The sequence below is a fragment of the Excalfactoria chinensis genome, chromosome Z (genome assembly GCF_039878825.1).
Source record: "Excalfactoria chinensis isolate bCotChi1 chromosome Z, bCotChi1.hap2, whole genome shotgun sequence".
Classification (NCBI taxonomy): domain Eukaryota; kingdom Metazoa; phylum Chordata; class Aves; order Galliformes; family Phasianidae; genus Excalfactoria; species Excalfactoria chinensis.
In genome coordinates, this window is record NC_092857.1 from 6,920,214 (window position 1) to 6,935,614 (window position 15,401).

Here is a 15,401-nt window from a genome sequence, read left to right on the forward strand (position 1 = left end):
GCATAAGTAGAAGAGATAACACATACAGCCTATGAGCACGTGGCATGCTGTTTCTCACTTATTCTGAAAACACAAATGAAACATAACAGAATTTCAAAGGACATTTAAGTTGCAAGTCTAACTGCTAAAGAAAATGGTGGAATGTAGGTTGGTCATACGTATCCAACATGATCTGGTGATACAGCAGCAAGAGAAAAATATTAAACATAAATGCGAGGGAAGACACAGAGGCTAGTGATTTTTTTCACATTAAGCTTACTCCAGAATTCTGTTTCAAAGTTTAGAGTGTGCTATAACACACTGAACAGACACATTCCACTTTGATTTGTCATCTCATAATCGTCTGACAAATTCCACGTCATCTGCCTCCATTCTGGCTCTTCTTTAAGTCTGATTCCTCAAACCAAACACTTCAAAACTCAGACACAACCTTCACTTGTTTCAAATAACCCAAGGCCAGATTAACCTCCTTTTCCAAATCTTTCCTTTCAGCCATGTTCTAGTGCTCATCTCCCAGTTTTCCACTCCAACTCCTGCTTAATCTTTCCTGTGAGAAAAGAAGGAAGATTCACTTTTCCACCACTTTGAGATATAAGTTGCTTATCTCTGCCCACCCCAGCTTTTTTTCCTTCTTTTGCCACCTTTCACCCAAAACAAAGTCATTTCCCCTAATTTGACCTCAAACTCTTTGACCTCTATATGCTATCTCCTCCACAAGTTATTATCATCTGATTTATGTATCTCTTTCCCATATGTCCAGGTGCAGAACTACAACACAGATGGGATGAAGTTAGTTCCAAGTCCAGAAGGATACACAACAGTCTTGAGTCAGAGACGCAGCAGTCCACAAGATCAGGAACGTTTATATTGTGCAGATGACCTATGATTAATGCACTGAATAAGCCACAGCACGTACTAGTGGGCTCTTCCAGAGTCTAAATGATTGGCACAATTGGTTAGATTTTAATAGGAATATCAGAAGATGTAATCACAGCATTTATGCCTTACACCACATCCAAAGCACCTGTTGCATACACTTATTTGAAGTGGAGACACCATGTGAAAAACTAAGCCAAAACTGCTTTTGACCAAAGTACCACACAATGTGACAGGCCTAACAACAGCATTTTAGGGAAAAGAGATAGAGTAGATGACTATTTGAAACACCTCTTTTTTTCTTTTTTTGTCCATTCTATAATAAGCCTTTGGCAACCTTTAACAAACAGACAGCCTAGTTATGAATCACTGAATGTTCACAAAGGTTGTGTTCCATTAATGGCTCAAATTGTGCTCAAATTTCACAGTTTCAACCATAGTAGAAGTAGACAGTTTATTTGAACAGAAACTAAACTTTCATGCAAGCCTCCTTACCTAGTCATTACTGGCCAAAGCAAATGTAAATTCAGTCTTCAGACAGATGCTATTCCTCTCTCAGTTCTGTGACATTACTTTAAAGTTCTGTTGTGAGACCGCTGCAGAATGCCCTCACCCCACTAAGCTTCCATTATAGCCATCTGCCCTCACCCCTCCAAACTTTCATTATTGCTCATCATCAATGAATTCAAATAGATGGAGTCACAGAGCCTCTGAACAACAACAAAAAACATATGAACAAAAACAAAATGAGAAAATTCTGCTTCTAAAGTAAGGAGCTTAAGCACACAAAGCATATCCTTGCTGCAAGATCCTTAATAATAATTTAAAAAAAAAGACATCCCCCTGGAAAAGCACACACTCCCCATGCTATTCAAATTAAACCTCTACCAAGTTGAAATTACAGTTGAGTGAATAGCTGCAGCCATTATATCAGAAGCACTGATTTATTATTGTAGGATCATTTTAAATACTGGGCTAGATAAAGTAATTTCATAGAAAATAAATTGGCTGGGGGGAGGGGCAAGAAGTACATGAAATTGATTTTACTAGACTTGAAGGTTTTTCCTTATGCTATTACATTTCTTACTTACAAGTGAACTCTGTAAATTTCAGAAGAATTTCAAGTTGCTGTACTTGAAAATAGCCAGAATCTATATACCATTTGAGCAAGACTTCCTTACCGCTCCTCAGCTTTACAACAAGCATTCAGAGGTCAGATGACAGGCAAGTATTCTAACAGTTAAAATTACATTGTTTAAAATTATAACCTTGTTTTATGTTTCTAGGTTTTATAGAGTTTTATGAAGTATAAAATTGCATGCATTAACCTTCTGCCATGACTACTTGAATTCCTGTAAAAAGGTATTCAAACTTGTACAGTCTTTCTCTAACAAGAAAAAAAGAACACAAAACACAAAACAAAGCGAAAAAAGCAAGCATGGCTATATCCCAGTAAATAGACCTCAGATGAATTAGTGAAATTTATGTGCCCAAATTATATAAATATATATTAGATATATCCACTGGAAATGTAACATCCCACCCACATTCACACGCTGAATGAATCCACAAGCTGTAATATTGTAAAAAATATTTACTTCGGTGTAATCAATGTGAAAGAGTTGTAGTCATATCTAATGGCTCTTAAATACATCAGATTTAATATTTTCCAGGAACTGTTCCATGCCCAGCCAAGCTTGTAGATGTGTATATTATTTAGTATAAACAACACAACAATTTTTTTCTATCAGTATTAGTGCCACTAGGCTGCAATGGATCTGCTGCATTATCAACAGCAATCCCCTGCTGTCAAAAACAACAAATCACAAGAATTTCTTTCAAAAGCCAATCAAGTTCCAACAGAAAAAAGCATCTTCTCTCTTCCCTCCCTCCAAACATTCCAGGGTTTTACTGTAAAATACAATTCTTCACAATTTCAGGAGTCCTCCTCCAACTTCATGATTAAGTTTATGGACTATTTATCTCCACTTATTACTATTCTGTCACTGGCCTCCAGCTTGAAGAGTCTTTTTTGTCTCAGCATTTTCTCTTCTTTTATTCACTTTACCACTAACTCAGCCTAGTTCTATGTGGCCATTCACTATCCATAAGCACACATGCACACTAGTCCCTTCTCAGAAAACAGGTTCTCTGCGGACCTCCACGACCCTAACAAGCCTTTCTCCACAACTTTTCTAATTTCATTTCTCTCTTCAGCAAGGGGTGACTCAAAACTGAAAATAGCTCTGCACACCAAGTTCCATCAATGCTTTTTACAATAGTATTAGTAGCCTCCCTACTTACACAGTTGCTGATGAATTGCATGCTATTTGCTTTTACTGCTGTTGCAGTACTGCCTCTTCTATATCCCACTGTAGTCAATTGCTACCTTCTGAAGAATTATACAACAAAGCGTCAATATCAAAGATTTGGAGAGATATGAACAGGAGCATTTTGTAAAGATCTGTCACACCACAGCGTAGAAAAGCTATAGTCCCTTGCAAGATCATTTTGCATTCAGTATATCAGGACTGGGACTAAGTATATGCAGTTTAACAAAAATGGAAGTCAAAGTCTGCATTAAAAAATCAGCTAAACCTACATTAATAGAAAATGTCCAAGCTGGCTAAACCCCAGAGTACAAATATATAGGTTTAAAATGCCTTCAATTTAAAGCTGCCTTTCACAGGATGCAGGGAGTACTGGAGTAGTGCAAGATAAATTTTAGACCTCAATTACAACAACCTAACAGGATTAAGAGAAAAAACATCTATAAACATATTTTAATGCACAAATTCCTTATTGTCGTTTCTAGTTGACAAATATCTATTTCATAGCAAAACAACATCATAGGAACAGCTGGATAGCAGTTTTGAGCTCAAATGAACCAGCATCACATGCTGACAAGTCATCTCTCTGATTGCTTTTGAATGGCAGCACATGCAGATTTATTCTCTGCCATAAATTAGAACAATTATTTCTCTGTAGTTCACTTTTTATTTCAGACAGTGAGCCCTTTCACACTTTTTTTTTTAAAGGATATCTTCCCTTTCCTTGATGATAAGCTCATTCTGTTCCTCTAGCTGTCTGATCTTCTTCTCAAATGACTCCTGTTCAGCTTTCAGCCGTTCTTCTGTCACCTCCTTTTCTTCACTCACCCTGAAAAGAATTTGAGAGAAGTAAAATATACTCCCATAAACACAATGCCTGACTTCCAGATCCTTTGCTTTCCAGGTAAATGCATCCTCCCTGGCCATATAAAGCTCCATTTCTCACAATGTTTATTCTATCATATTACACTGAAAGTTGCAGATAGGTACCCAAGAAACTACTTTTTCCAGAGACACTGGTCTCAACAGACTACATGCACATTAATGGAAAGCACAGAACTACAAAGTAAGGTTCTGAACCCACAATGAGGTCTGTGCAGACCGATTTTCTGCAGCTGTAATGAAGACACATTGGGATCCATACAAGCCTAGGGCATGCAGACAGAAAACTCAAATGGGTGAGCTTAGCTACTGAGACAGAAAGGAAATTGAAAAATCTCTTTTCTTTTTTAATCTATAAACTAATTCTTCTTTCACATTTACTGGTCAAATATAAGTTCAAGAAAGGAACCATTTTTCTTGTTAGTTTTTCTCCAAGTGAAACAGCTTGCCTTCTTCTGGGGATCTTAAAAATATCAAGCCACAGGAGTAAATTCTCCTTTCTGGCTGGGCCACGGCACCCTGTATGTTGCTGCTCAGTGTAAATAATTAGATCTAGATTAAAAGATTATAATGTGAGAAATTTTTACTATGATCATTTATTCTGCATCTCAAGGGGAGTTGTAAAAAAAGTTGTTCTGTTATCATGTAGGCAAAATGACCGTTACGCAGTGATGATGCTGTGACTGTGTTAAAAATGTGGCTTAGAAATCATGCTTCTTATGACAGGTTTACCAAAATATTAACAAATAAGCATAAGCTAACAAATATTCTTGCTCTGGACTTCAGCAACTTCAGTTGCCAATGGCTCTTAAAGTCTTTTAGAACAGGAACTGCTACCACAAAGCAGATGGCATGAGATCAAACAGTAAAACTTTGAGAAAACTTCAAATTTTAACATACTTTAAGATAAACAATCCTATAGACACACACACACCACAAACACACACATAAAAGTCATTTGGCATCTGAGCCACCATTTGTCATCATCTTTCCCTTAAGAGGACACAGAATTGTTTCGATATTCCAACAGAAAGGCATAAATACTACAATTAGGTCACCCCTCTAGGGTGAGCTACAAACAGGCAGCATTCCCCAGCTCCAACCTCGACCTACAGCCTTTCACACATCTCTAACAGACTACAGGAACTCGTAAATTATTAATAATACTGGAATGTGCACCTTTTCTCTACAAACCTAGAAGCTGAAAAATAACATACAGAATATATCAAATTCCATAAATTAGGACAGTTTGATAGCTTGGAACAAGTCGTTAAGCATAAAGTTTCTAGGTTAAAAAAGACATGGATTTAGTATCCATTATTCATATGTCCAGGGCCTAATTTACAACCTTACACCCTAATACTCCGAGGCTCCCTTCTCTCCCCTCAAAGACTTAAAAGGGGTTTGTACACATCAGATAATAAACAATGAAGAGAAACAGCTGTTTTAACTCTGTATCCATCTTATCTATACATTCCTGTAATGTGAGCAGGCAACAAGCTTAATGAGATCTATCAACTATAAATCCTTGCTCCCCAGCACAGTCAGAGGTATGGTACATTGCCACAGGCTGCAGACCCACACTTTTCCATCTAACTATAACCAGTTTGTTCCCTCTGAATCAAGAGCAATCAGCTAAAGAGTCTAGAGCATGTGACCTACCTTCATGTAAACAGTGAAAGATGTAAGAATGTGTAATTCTTCTTAGAGTAAGAAGTAGTATAGAATAGAGAATAAAAGCTATCAACCAGAATAAAACACAGTGGGCAAGTAAATGAAATACACAAAGGAAGCAAGAACAGAAAAAAAGATTAGAAGAAAGCATTGTCTCCAGGACACTATGTAAGGAAGGATGCTTGTTTACTAATTGGAAGACAGATGCTGCATTAGAAGGTTAAGAGCAAATGAAACACCGGGCAATGCTGGCAATGAGGAGTATTAAAATCGAAAATAATATAGGAAAATTTGATGAAGAAAGAACTGTGCAGTACAGTAATTGCTTTAAGCTGGTTTCATCCATTTCTAGATTGTGATTTGCTGCTTGTATCTGTCTGCACCACATTCACATGCTCTGTTTGTATTTAACACAGATCACAGCAAGCTGACATACTCACAGACACATGAATACATTGTGCCACATATCTTATGCAGTAAATGACTGAGAACAGTAAGTGATCTTAGAAGAAACGTGGCAGTATGTGTTTATGTATCACAAAGCAGAAGACAGCTCATAAAGGGCAGGCAAGATATAGAAGACAGTTACTCACAGGAGGTGGCAAAAGAAAGTTAGAGAAAAGGAATACAAGAATGTCATCAGATTATGCTGGATTTATGTCATGTCCTATACATAGCTCAGTGAGATATTTAATTTTTTTATATCCTTATTTCTTTGCCTTCTGGCAGAAAAGAACAGAAGATTTTTAGCAGAACTAGGAAGGACTTCACTGCTGCCAAACAGAAACATTTCAAGGCTCACAATGCTCCTAAAAAAGATTTCCACCTGTTTTCCCACTGTTCGTGGTCAGAAAACAGCTGAGGAAGGAAGAAGGTGCTCCAGCTACAAAGGACACAACCACTCCACTGGGCAACACTGATGTTCAGCTTGACTGTCATTGTTTGCAGGTGCAAATAGAGACTGACAACTGAGTGTGGAGATGACCTATCAGTAGAATTATTCCTGCTATTAAATGTCTACAATATTTCTTTGTATATAATTTACATTCACCCAATTTGCGGCACAGGAAACACACATACTTTTGTCCAATATTTGTTTAAAATTCAACACCTCCAAGCTTATCTAATTCTAGATGCATCTAAATAAAGATCTTTATTTTGCAGAAGCATTTGTAGAAAATAAATAAATAAATAAAAGTGATGTAGATACGCTGACAGACCCTCCTAAGACATCAGCCTTAGGGTTGAAATTAATTCTTTATTCACTGGTTCCAGCTATGGTGTGCTCCTGTGTTTACTGCTGCTACTGTCTCATTTTAAGAAGCAACTGATCAACAACTCTGCTGATGAAACTGACTCATTCCTCTGAGGAAACAGGACTTGTGCTCTCCAGGTGGAATTTTTTAAAGCAACATATAGGCCAACAGCACTAAGTTTTATTTGTCTGATGAAAACTGTCATGCACAGGGAAGAGTCAGAACAATACTAACATCAACACCACACTACAGACTAAGCACAAAAGTAACTCCTTTTGACTGAAAGAGCCCACAGACTTTGAAAAAGGAAATAAAAGAAGCACTGACAAAGCAAATGAATGTAGTATTTTACACTTTTTAAAATCTGAAAGCAATGAAAATGGTAGCTGAGCAATTTAAGACAGAGAAGACAAAACAAAAAGAACGGGCACTGGAAGCCTCACTGATCACTCTCATCCTTATTGGGAGCATTTACCTTTTGGGAACACCTGCTTAAAACTAGACTGCTAATGAGCTAGCAAAGATTAAAACATTTTGGTAACCATTCTTGAAAACCACAAGTTTTAAGTTACAAGAAAAAAATGGCACCTGGAGTAGGCATGGTGACAGGAGGAAGAAAGCAGACCAAGGACCAAGAAAAGTCCATCAGACAGAGCCCAAAAAGTCCATCAGACACAAACCACAGAATGCAAGTGGATATTCCAAGTGAAAGATGTGCACCAAAAAGATGAAACAAATTTAATGCCAGACTCCATCACAACATGCCTCTGGCAGAAACGGGCAACAGTGACATTTAGTCAGCACTGCAGGAAGACAGAATGGCAGCAATTTTGTCTTAAGGGCACTGTTTGCAAATGTGATACATTTTACTCAAGTGTCACAAGCAGTCTGTATAAATTTAAAAAATAACAAAAAAAAAATCTCTCCAACAATCCCATAATTGAAACCGGTGCACAATGGATAAATTTTATTATATGCAGCTTGCAAAATAATACAAAACCTGATCTCACAGCATGAATTTATAGCTACAAATGACTTTTTAAGTACAAAAGGTAAGCGTGATTGGTGATGCAATAATTCTAGGCATGCTTTACCTATCAACGAGAAGTAATTTTCATACAAGCTTAGGGATATCTCATTTGCAGTCTCACCACCTGACTAATTAAGAGAACTCCAGCAGAATATTGTCTCTTAAAGTAACACACGCACACACATATAAATAAAAAGATTGATATTGAAGATAAAGCCAGGTAACTTTCAATTTCATATTGGGTTAAATATGAAATAAATGTAGGCAAACCTAGGAGGGAAGGTAGCTCAAGTAGTCAAATGCTGTGCATTCCTAAGATGGACTTCCACATGCAAGCTGTACTTGAAAGCTTCTAAGTGCTGGAAGGACAACACTTAAATCAGAGGTATATGCTACAAATACATAGTTTCATACTGTATATATTCATAGTTGTATTCCTCTGTAATGGTTTCCTGTTCCATATTCAAATTAGCCTTCTGTTTTAATTTCCACTTTCAGCTTTTTTAGAAAATTTCCACTTTAGCAGGCCAATTTTATCTTAATATCAAGTAGGAAAGTCCACATAACTCAATGAGAGTGGACAAGATCTGTGTCTCAGACTGCCACCACTCTACAAAGAGTTTAGGAATCCAGTGACTTGGGAGGGATGAAGCATTTCTCTGAGAGGTACAATGGGCTGCCTAAAAGCTGTTTATCTAGCTAAGTTTTCTAGGCATTCTAGGCATTTCATCGGTCTTTGCCAGAAAGACACTCAACTGATAGCAAAAAACTATATGTAGTATATCTGAAAAAGGCAATCACTCCCCATCTTTTGAGGATAAGGACCTTACTTTTCTACCTAAGTTGCTTTCATAGACTTATTCACAAAATCTATGGGGAATCATAGAATCAGAAAGGTTGGAAGAAGCCTCCACTATCATCTAGTCTCACTGCCCATCTACCACCAATATTGCCCACTAAATTTTGCTTCTTAGCACCCTATCTCCAAATTTCTTTAGCACCTCCAGGGATAGCAATTTCACCACCTCACAGGGCAGCACATTCCACTACCTGACCACTCTTCAGAGAGGAATTTTTTTTCTGACATCCAACCTGCATCTCCACTGGTGCAACTTGAATCCTTGCACTAAAACTTTAAATAAGATAAACATAGTAGTTAGATACAAATTCTCAATACTAGAAGCCAAAACAAAAGAAAATTATCATAACCATTCTATGTCTTGTACTCAGTGCTATGTTCATTCAAAAGAAACTGTATGTGAGCTGTACTTCTAAATGTTAAAGACAGAACCATGATGTGCATCATAGCAGGAATCAGAAAGCCAGAATTCTGTAGCTATGTGTCAGTTAGAAGCAAGGTAAACGCTTGCAAGAACACATACAAAATTATGATCATTTTCATTCAGCCAAATGCTGAGAACTCTCAAAATCTGCTAATAGCTTTTAAAATGTATACAACCATTCTCAGTATGATCTTTAGCAAGTCCTTAATACTCAACAGTCAACTGGATAGATCCCAAGAGAGCTTGCACTCCCTCTTGGAAGAGGCTAATGTGTCCTGACACTGGCACAGAGGATGAGGGTAAGAACCTTTCAGTGTCTTCACTGTGTCACTACTCATTTCATTACATAAGCTGATGACTGCTTTAGGAGTAGCCTGCAGGAACAAAAGCTGAGATAAAGTCTATTTTTTTAAATTTTTTTTTTTCCTCTTAAAAGAATTCTGCTTGTAGGGAGAGAGAAAATTTGCTCTTACTATGCGCCTAACACTTTCATGACCATGCCAGCTGCACCTTGCTGAAAACGTGAAGGTACCACGCTGGTTGGTTTTGAAAATCATAGGAAATTCTTGAGTGCCATCACCCATTTACTCACAGAGCTCTTCAGATTCATGGGCATGACTCTACAATTCTACAATATTACAAGGCCAAGTTCAAGGTGCTGCGTTTGGGTCAGAGCAATCCCAGATATGAGTAGAGACTGGGAGAAGAATTCACTGAGAGCAGCCCCATGGAGAAAAGATTTGTGGATTCTGGTGGGTGAAAAGTTGGACACGAGCAAGCAGTTCAGACATGCAGCCCAGAAGACCAACCGTGACCTGGGCTGCATCAACAGGGGGATTGCCAGCAGGCTGAAGAAGGTGACTGTCCCTGTACTCTGCCCCCATGAGAGCCCAGAGTACTGCACCCAGGCCTGGGGCCCCCAGTACTAGTGTTTAGATGGTCTGATACTGATAGGACACAAGGAAATGGCTTTAATCTAAATGAGGGGAGATCCATTAGATGGTAGGGAAGAATTTTTTTTACTCAGAGGGCGGTGAGGCACTAGCACAGGCTGCTGAGAAAAGCTGTGGATGTCCCATGGCATTCAAGGCCATGTTGGATGGCGCCCTGGGCAGCCTGATGAGAAGGTGACAACCATGCCCACAGTAGGGTGCTGTAACTGGATGGCCTTTAAAGTCACTTACAACCCAAGACATTCCATGATTCTGAGATATTCCAGTTTTCTAAGTTTGCATCCATTTTGCTTTCCTCTTTTCACTTTAAGAGAGAAGATAAACCTGATATGTTCAAAGTAAAAATAATGGTTAGATTTATAGGTGGTATCACAAAGCAAAAGCTAAGATTACTCTAAACGAGAAAGAAGGATTAGAAAGGAGACACAGATGTGTCCTTCCATTCGACACTGTCTCAAAACTCAATTTCATCAAGTCTCTAACAGCTAATACAATGTCAACCACTGGAATTCCCAGCTGCAGAGCATAAGTCAAGCACAGTAACTCAGTCTTTCATTTGAAAGTGTATTAATAATAATAATAATTAAAAAGAGGGTGGCCAGCAGGGAGAGGGAGGTGATTGTCCCCCTCTACTCAGCTCTTTTAAGGCCCCATCTGGAGTACTGCATCCAGGCCTGGGACGCCACAGCACAGGAAGGCTGTGGAGCTCTTGGAGCAGGTCCAGAGAGGGCCACTAAGATGATCAGAGGGCTGGAGCAACTCTCCTGTGACCAAAGGTTGAGGGAACTGGGATTGTTTAGCTTGGAAAAGAGAAGGCTCTGGGGGGACCACATTGTGGCCTTCCAGTACTTGAAGGGAGCATGTAAACAGGAGGAGGAATGGCAATTTACAAGGGTGGATAGTGATGGGACAAGGGGAAATGATTTTAAACTGAGACAGGGAATGTTTAGGTTAGATATTAGGAGGGAGTTTTTCACACAGAGGTCAGTGATGCAGTGGAAAAAGTTGCCCAAGGAGGCTGTGGATGCCCCATCCATGGAGGCATTCAAGGCCAGGCAGGCTGTGGCTCTGGGCAGCCTGGTCTGGTGGTTGGCAACCCTGCACATAGCAGGGGGGTTGAAACTAGATAATCATTGTGGTCCTTTTCAACCCAGGCCATTCTGTGATAATGTAGCCAGCATCACAATTTAATCACACCAAGACAAAGCCTCACACTTTAGCATACAAGCCAATGCATTTTCTCACTGTTCAAAAGCACAATGGGAATGAAAGCTGGAGGAAAAGAAGGGAAAATAGCAAAAGTACATCAGCTTTCCTTCACCAGCTGCAAAAGTCAGGTGAATGACCACTACCCTGAACTGCTAACACAAGACATGGTTGAAATTCAAGCTCTAGAAGTCAACCATATTTTCCACTGGTTTCCACGCAGACAAAATTTTGTCGCTGCATACCTGCCTTTGTGCAGGCAGTTGTTGACTGATCTGTTTCTTCCACCATCCTGCAATAACCATGCAGCAGTTAGTTTCAACCACCATCGCTCTCATTCACGAACAGCAGCAAAACAAGAAATGATTACGTATGGCTCTGGTCAAGTGAGATTCTTATTCTTCCATTTATTTACCACAGGATAGTCTTCCTGGTAAATTTTCAGAATTCTGCTGGTTCCTTTTCTTCTTTAAAGTAGCAGAGGAATGTTCTACTGCATATAAAAACTCTCCATCATTGCACAACTCAAGATGAAAATTATGGAGAGTTTTTAAAAAGTGACGAGGTGAGCGGAATTAAAGTTCAACATCCCTATTACTCTGCAAAGGACTTTTAATTACATCCAATAAAAATATGATTAGGTTTAAAAATAAAAGAGAACTAAGTATAAAATAATAGTGTTCCACTAATTTTACTTTTCAAAATTAATGTTGCTGCACCTTCTATTTTTCTTCGAAGAAATGTCAGGCAGAAATATCAAACTGTCCTTGGGGAAAAATCACAGCATCTGAGATTTAAGAAGAATCCCATGCTCAAATGAGTTAGTGTACTGGTATTCACTAGGGAGCAGTGTATTACAAGGAACAATGAAGTAAAAGACTTTTTTAAATATTGGAATATATCTCTATATATCAACAGTGGCAACAGTGTCCGAATAGCTCCAACATCTGACAATTTGTAACCAGGCTTCCTAGCAATCTACTCTTTTTGACAGCCTTAACTAGACATTTTCTAACACATGAGGTAAGATAAAATAGCATTGCAAGCATGAAGAACTTCAGAAATTACTGAAATATTGTATAGCAAGAAATCCTACATGGGCACAAATTATTAGTGGGCAAAATGGTCTAGTGGATGAGCATAATCAGAGAGAAAATACTCTTAGCTTGAGCAGAGACTTATTGCATGACCTTGAACAAGTAACTTAATTTCTCTGCCCAAGTTTTCTTTTTTCCTTTTATGAAAAGAAAAAGGACAGTAATGCTGGCCAATTACTGCACATATAAAATTTATGATGAAAAGTATTTCATTAATACCTAAGAACTTGCACTTCATTCTAGCAAAATTTTGCAGCTAAGCTCTGAGCATGGACACTGACTTTTAGCACAGAGGACTTGAGAAGATCTCATGAAGTTTCCCCCTCTGGCATCATAATACAGCCTGCCACAGTTCCAAGTGCTCCTTGGTTTTTATAGGCATCACGTGAGAAGCAGATTCCCAGAGATTATAACACATAAGGGACAGAGGAGGGGAAAAATAACTCCCCTCTCCCACTCAGATTTATCTTTGACATCATTTCTCTCTCTCTTGCTGATAGGTGGATGGTTGGACTGGATGATCTTGTAGGTCTTTTCCAACCTTGGTGACTCTGTGATAAATGCAACTAGCACAGGAATGAAACTCAAAAACTTTTCACTCTAGCTGAGAAACTTCCACTGCTATAGCTTCTCTTTTCAAAGAATAAGGAGAACAGGAAGAAATTAAAGTAAAATTTTGCCAAATTAAGTGGGGAAAAATAAGCTAAAGCCATAGTGGACTCTTGCTCTACACATGCAAACATGAATACATACAGATTAGTATTTTTTAGTCACAAGATCAGCAATCCACCTTTAAGTTGGAGTTCCTTACACACATTTACTCCTGACAAACAAGCATTACAGAATTTCATATCAATGACATTCTTACTTCCAAAAGAAAATATTTATAAGCATTTATAACATTTGTAAACATATATAACAGTTTTAAAGCACAGGTTGCAAGCAGCAAACAAAACTCTAGTCCTGTGATTGTATCTATATGGATTAACTACTGCAGGTCACAAAGCTTTGGCTTCTGCTTTCATTATGTTTAGGATATTTTAGGCCAGCAAACAAGGAAAAAGTGATCAGGCTGCTTCACTATTCATACTTCTTCCAGGAATAAAAATTACTTTATGCAAATATTCAGTTCCATAATGCAGTTCTACATTACTTGATGTTAATTAGAAGAATGACTCTCCTTAAACATAATGCATTTTCAGGTGATGCTTATTCTCACCTGGCAAGTTCTTTAATTAAGTTTGCAATGCGTCTCTTGTCCTCAGGACATAAATCCTTTAAAGAAGCACTCTTCATTCCTCCTTCATTAGTGACCTGAAAATTGAAAGCCACATTTTAGAAAGTACTCTTTAAGGAGAACAAGTATTTCATAAGACATTAAAAGCATTTCAAGACCTAATAATTAGAAGCTGAAGGTAGACAAATTCCAACTGGAAATAAAGTGCATACTTTCATCTGTAAGTACAGTTCAGTGGAGTAAATTACCAGAATCGTGGAGAATTCTAAGAGACTTGAAACTTGTAAAATGCAGGATACTTTCTTCAACACTAAACATGTTGAGTAGAGTTTCAAGTCCTACACTATTCATTGATCTGTATCAGATAAAATGCAGTATATTCTCATGGCTTAGAAATCTAGTGAAGCAATATCCAAACCCAGGTTCAAACTTTAAGTTATTGGAATCCTGAAATAAATAGTAGGAAAAAAACATTCCAATTTAGCATTTGTGAGCAAAGCATGCAAAACAGCAAAAAATGTGTGTAGTATATTGTTAATGTAAGTCCTTATTTAATACAATCTTTTAAGACATCAAAAATTATACAGCCCTTTTTATGTCATTATTGTTTGTTTTTAATTATTTATATGCTACCTTCTCAACTTACCATTCCTTCTCAGAAGAAATCTTTGGCATATTCCAGTACTTCAGTTCTTTTAACGCACTCATTTATTACTGCTGAAAACCGCAGCATTTGTTATCAATGTCCACCAGAGGGCACATTACTGTATGTCTATGCAATAATCCTTTGCAGTGCCCGGTTACTGATATTACTTCCTATTCTGGGTGTTTCCAAGTGAGAAAAAGATCTTTAGTCAAAACTGCTTTTATTCTCCAGAAACTTGTCAGTTCTCCACTGCTAGCAATAAGCACAAAATAACAAGCCTAAGATGACAGCAGTAATAATAGCTGTGCTGTTCTGCCCAACATTTTGGCATGTTTAAACATTTCTACTTAGTCTTACTTGTTTATTTTCGGTCCAGTCTTTTACAAACCTCCCTAAGCACATGCAGTGCTTAACATGAGATACAAGAAGGCTACCAAATGCTTTGCAGCTTGGCCAAGTTAGCACAATACAGCACAAAACAACCTCTGAACATAGAAAGCAAATACTGGACTTATCTCCCCTCATTAGCAGTAATAGCAGCTGACCTACACGCATCAGAAAGGAAGTGTCCCTTTCCACTCTTAGCTAATTGCTTCTTGAACAGTGGTTTAAAACAAAGGACTATGCAGCGTTCCAAAGGGGTGATGATTTTACAGTCTTGTTATATCCACCTGACCCTGCAAGTACACTCTCATTTCAACACAAAGATATTTTAGTTGAAAACACAGTTTCACAAGACAAATTACATTCTGGTGCTTTTCAAGTGGATTCAAGTTACCTTCCCAAGCATATACCATCACACAAAGAAGACCTTCAACATAACTGAATTTAAGTTCAACTAAGTGTATACTTAAAGGATGATCATTTCCTATGTCTGAAAACGATTTTTATTCTTCTTTAGTTGACTGCTGGTGGAATCTTTTTTTTTTTT

General features: G+C 38.0%; 1 protein-coding gene across 2 annotated transcripts in view; it reads right to left on the reverse strand.

Moving 5' to 3' along the window:
- KIAA1328 (KIAA1328 ortholog) overlaps nt 1-15,401 on the reverse strand; it is a 175,209-nt gene that overhangs the window by 151,427 nt on the left and 8,381 nt on the right. For both annotated transcript variants that reach the window (XM_072360499.1, XM_072360501.1), the window contains 2 exons: nt 13,807-13,901; nt 3,920-4,035 (listed from right to left, as the gene is read on the reverse strand). In XM_072360499.1, the coding sequence (XP_072216600.1) occupies nt 3,920-4,035; nt 13,807-13,901 (211 nt within the window). The remainder of the gene's footprint in view (nt 1-3,919; nt 4,036-13,806; nt 13,902-15,401) is intronic.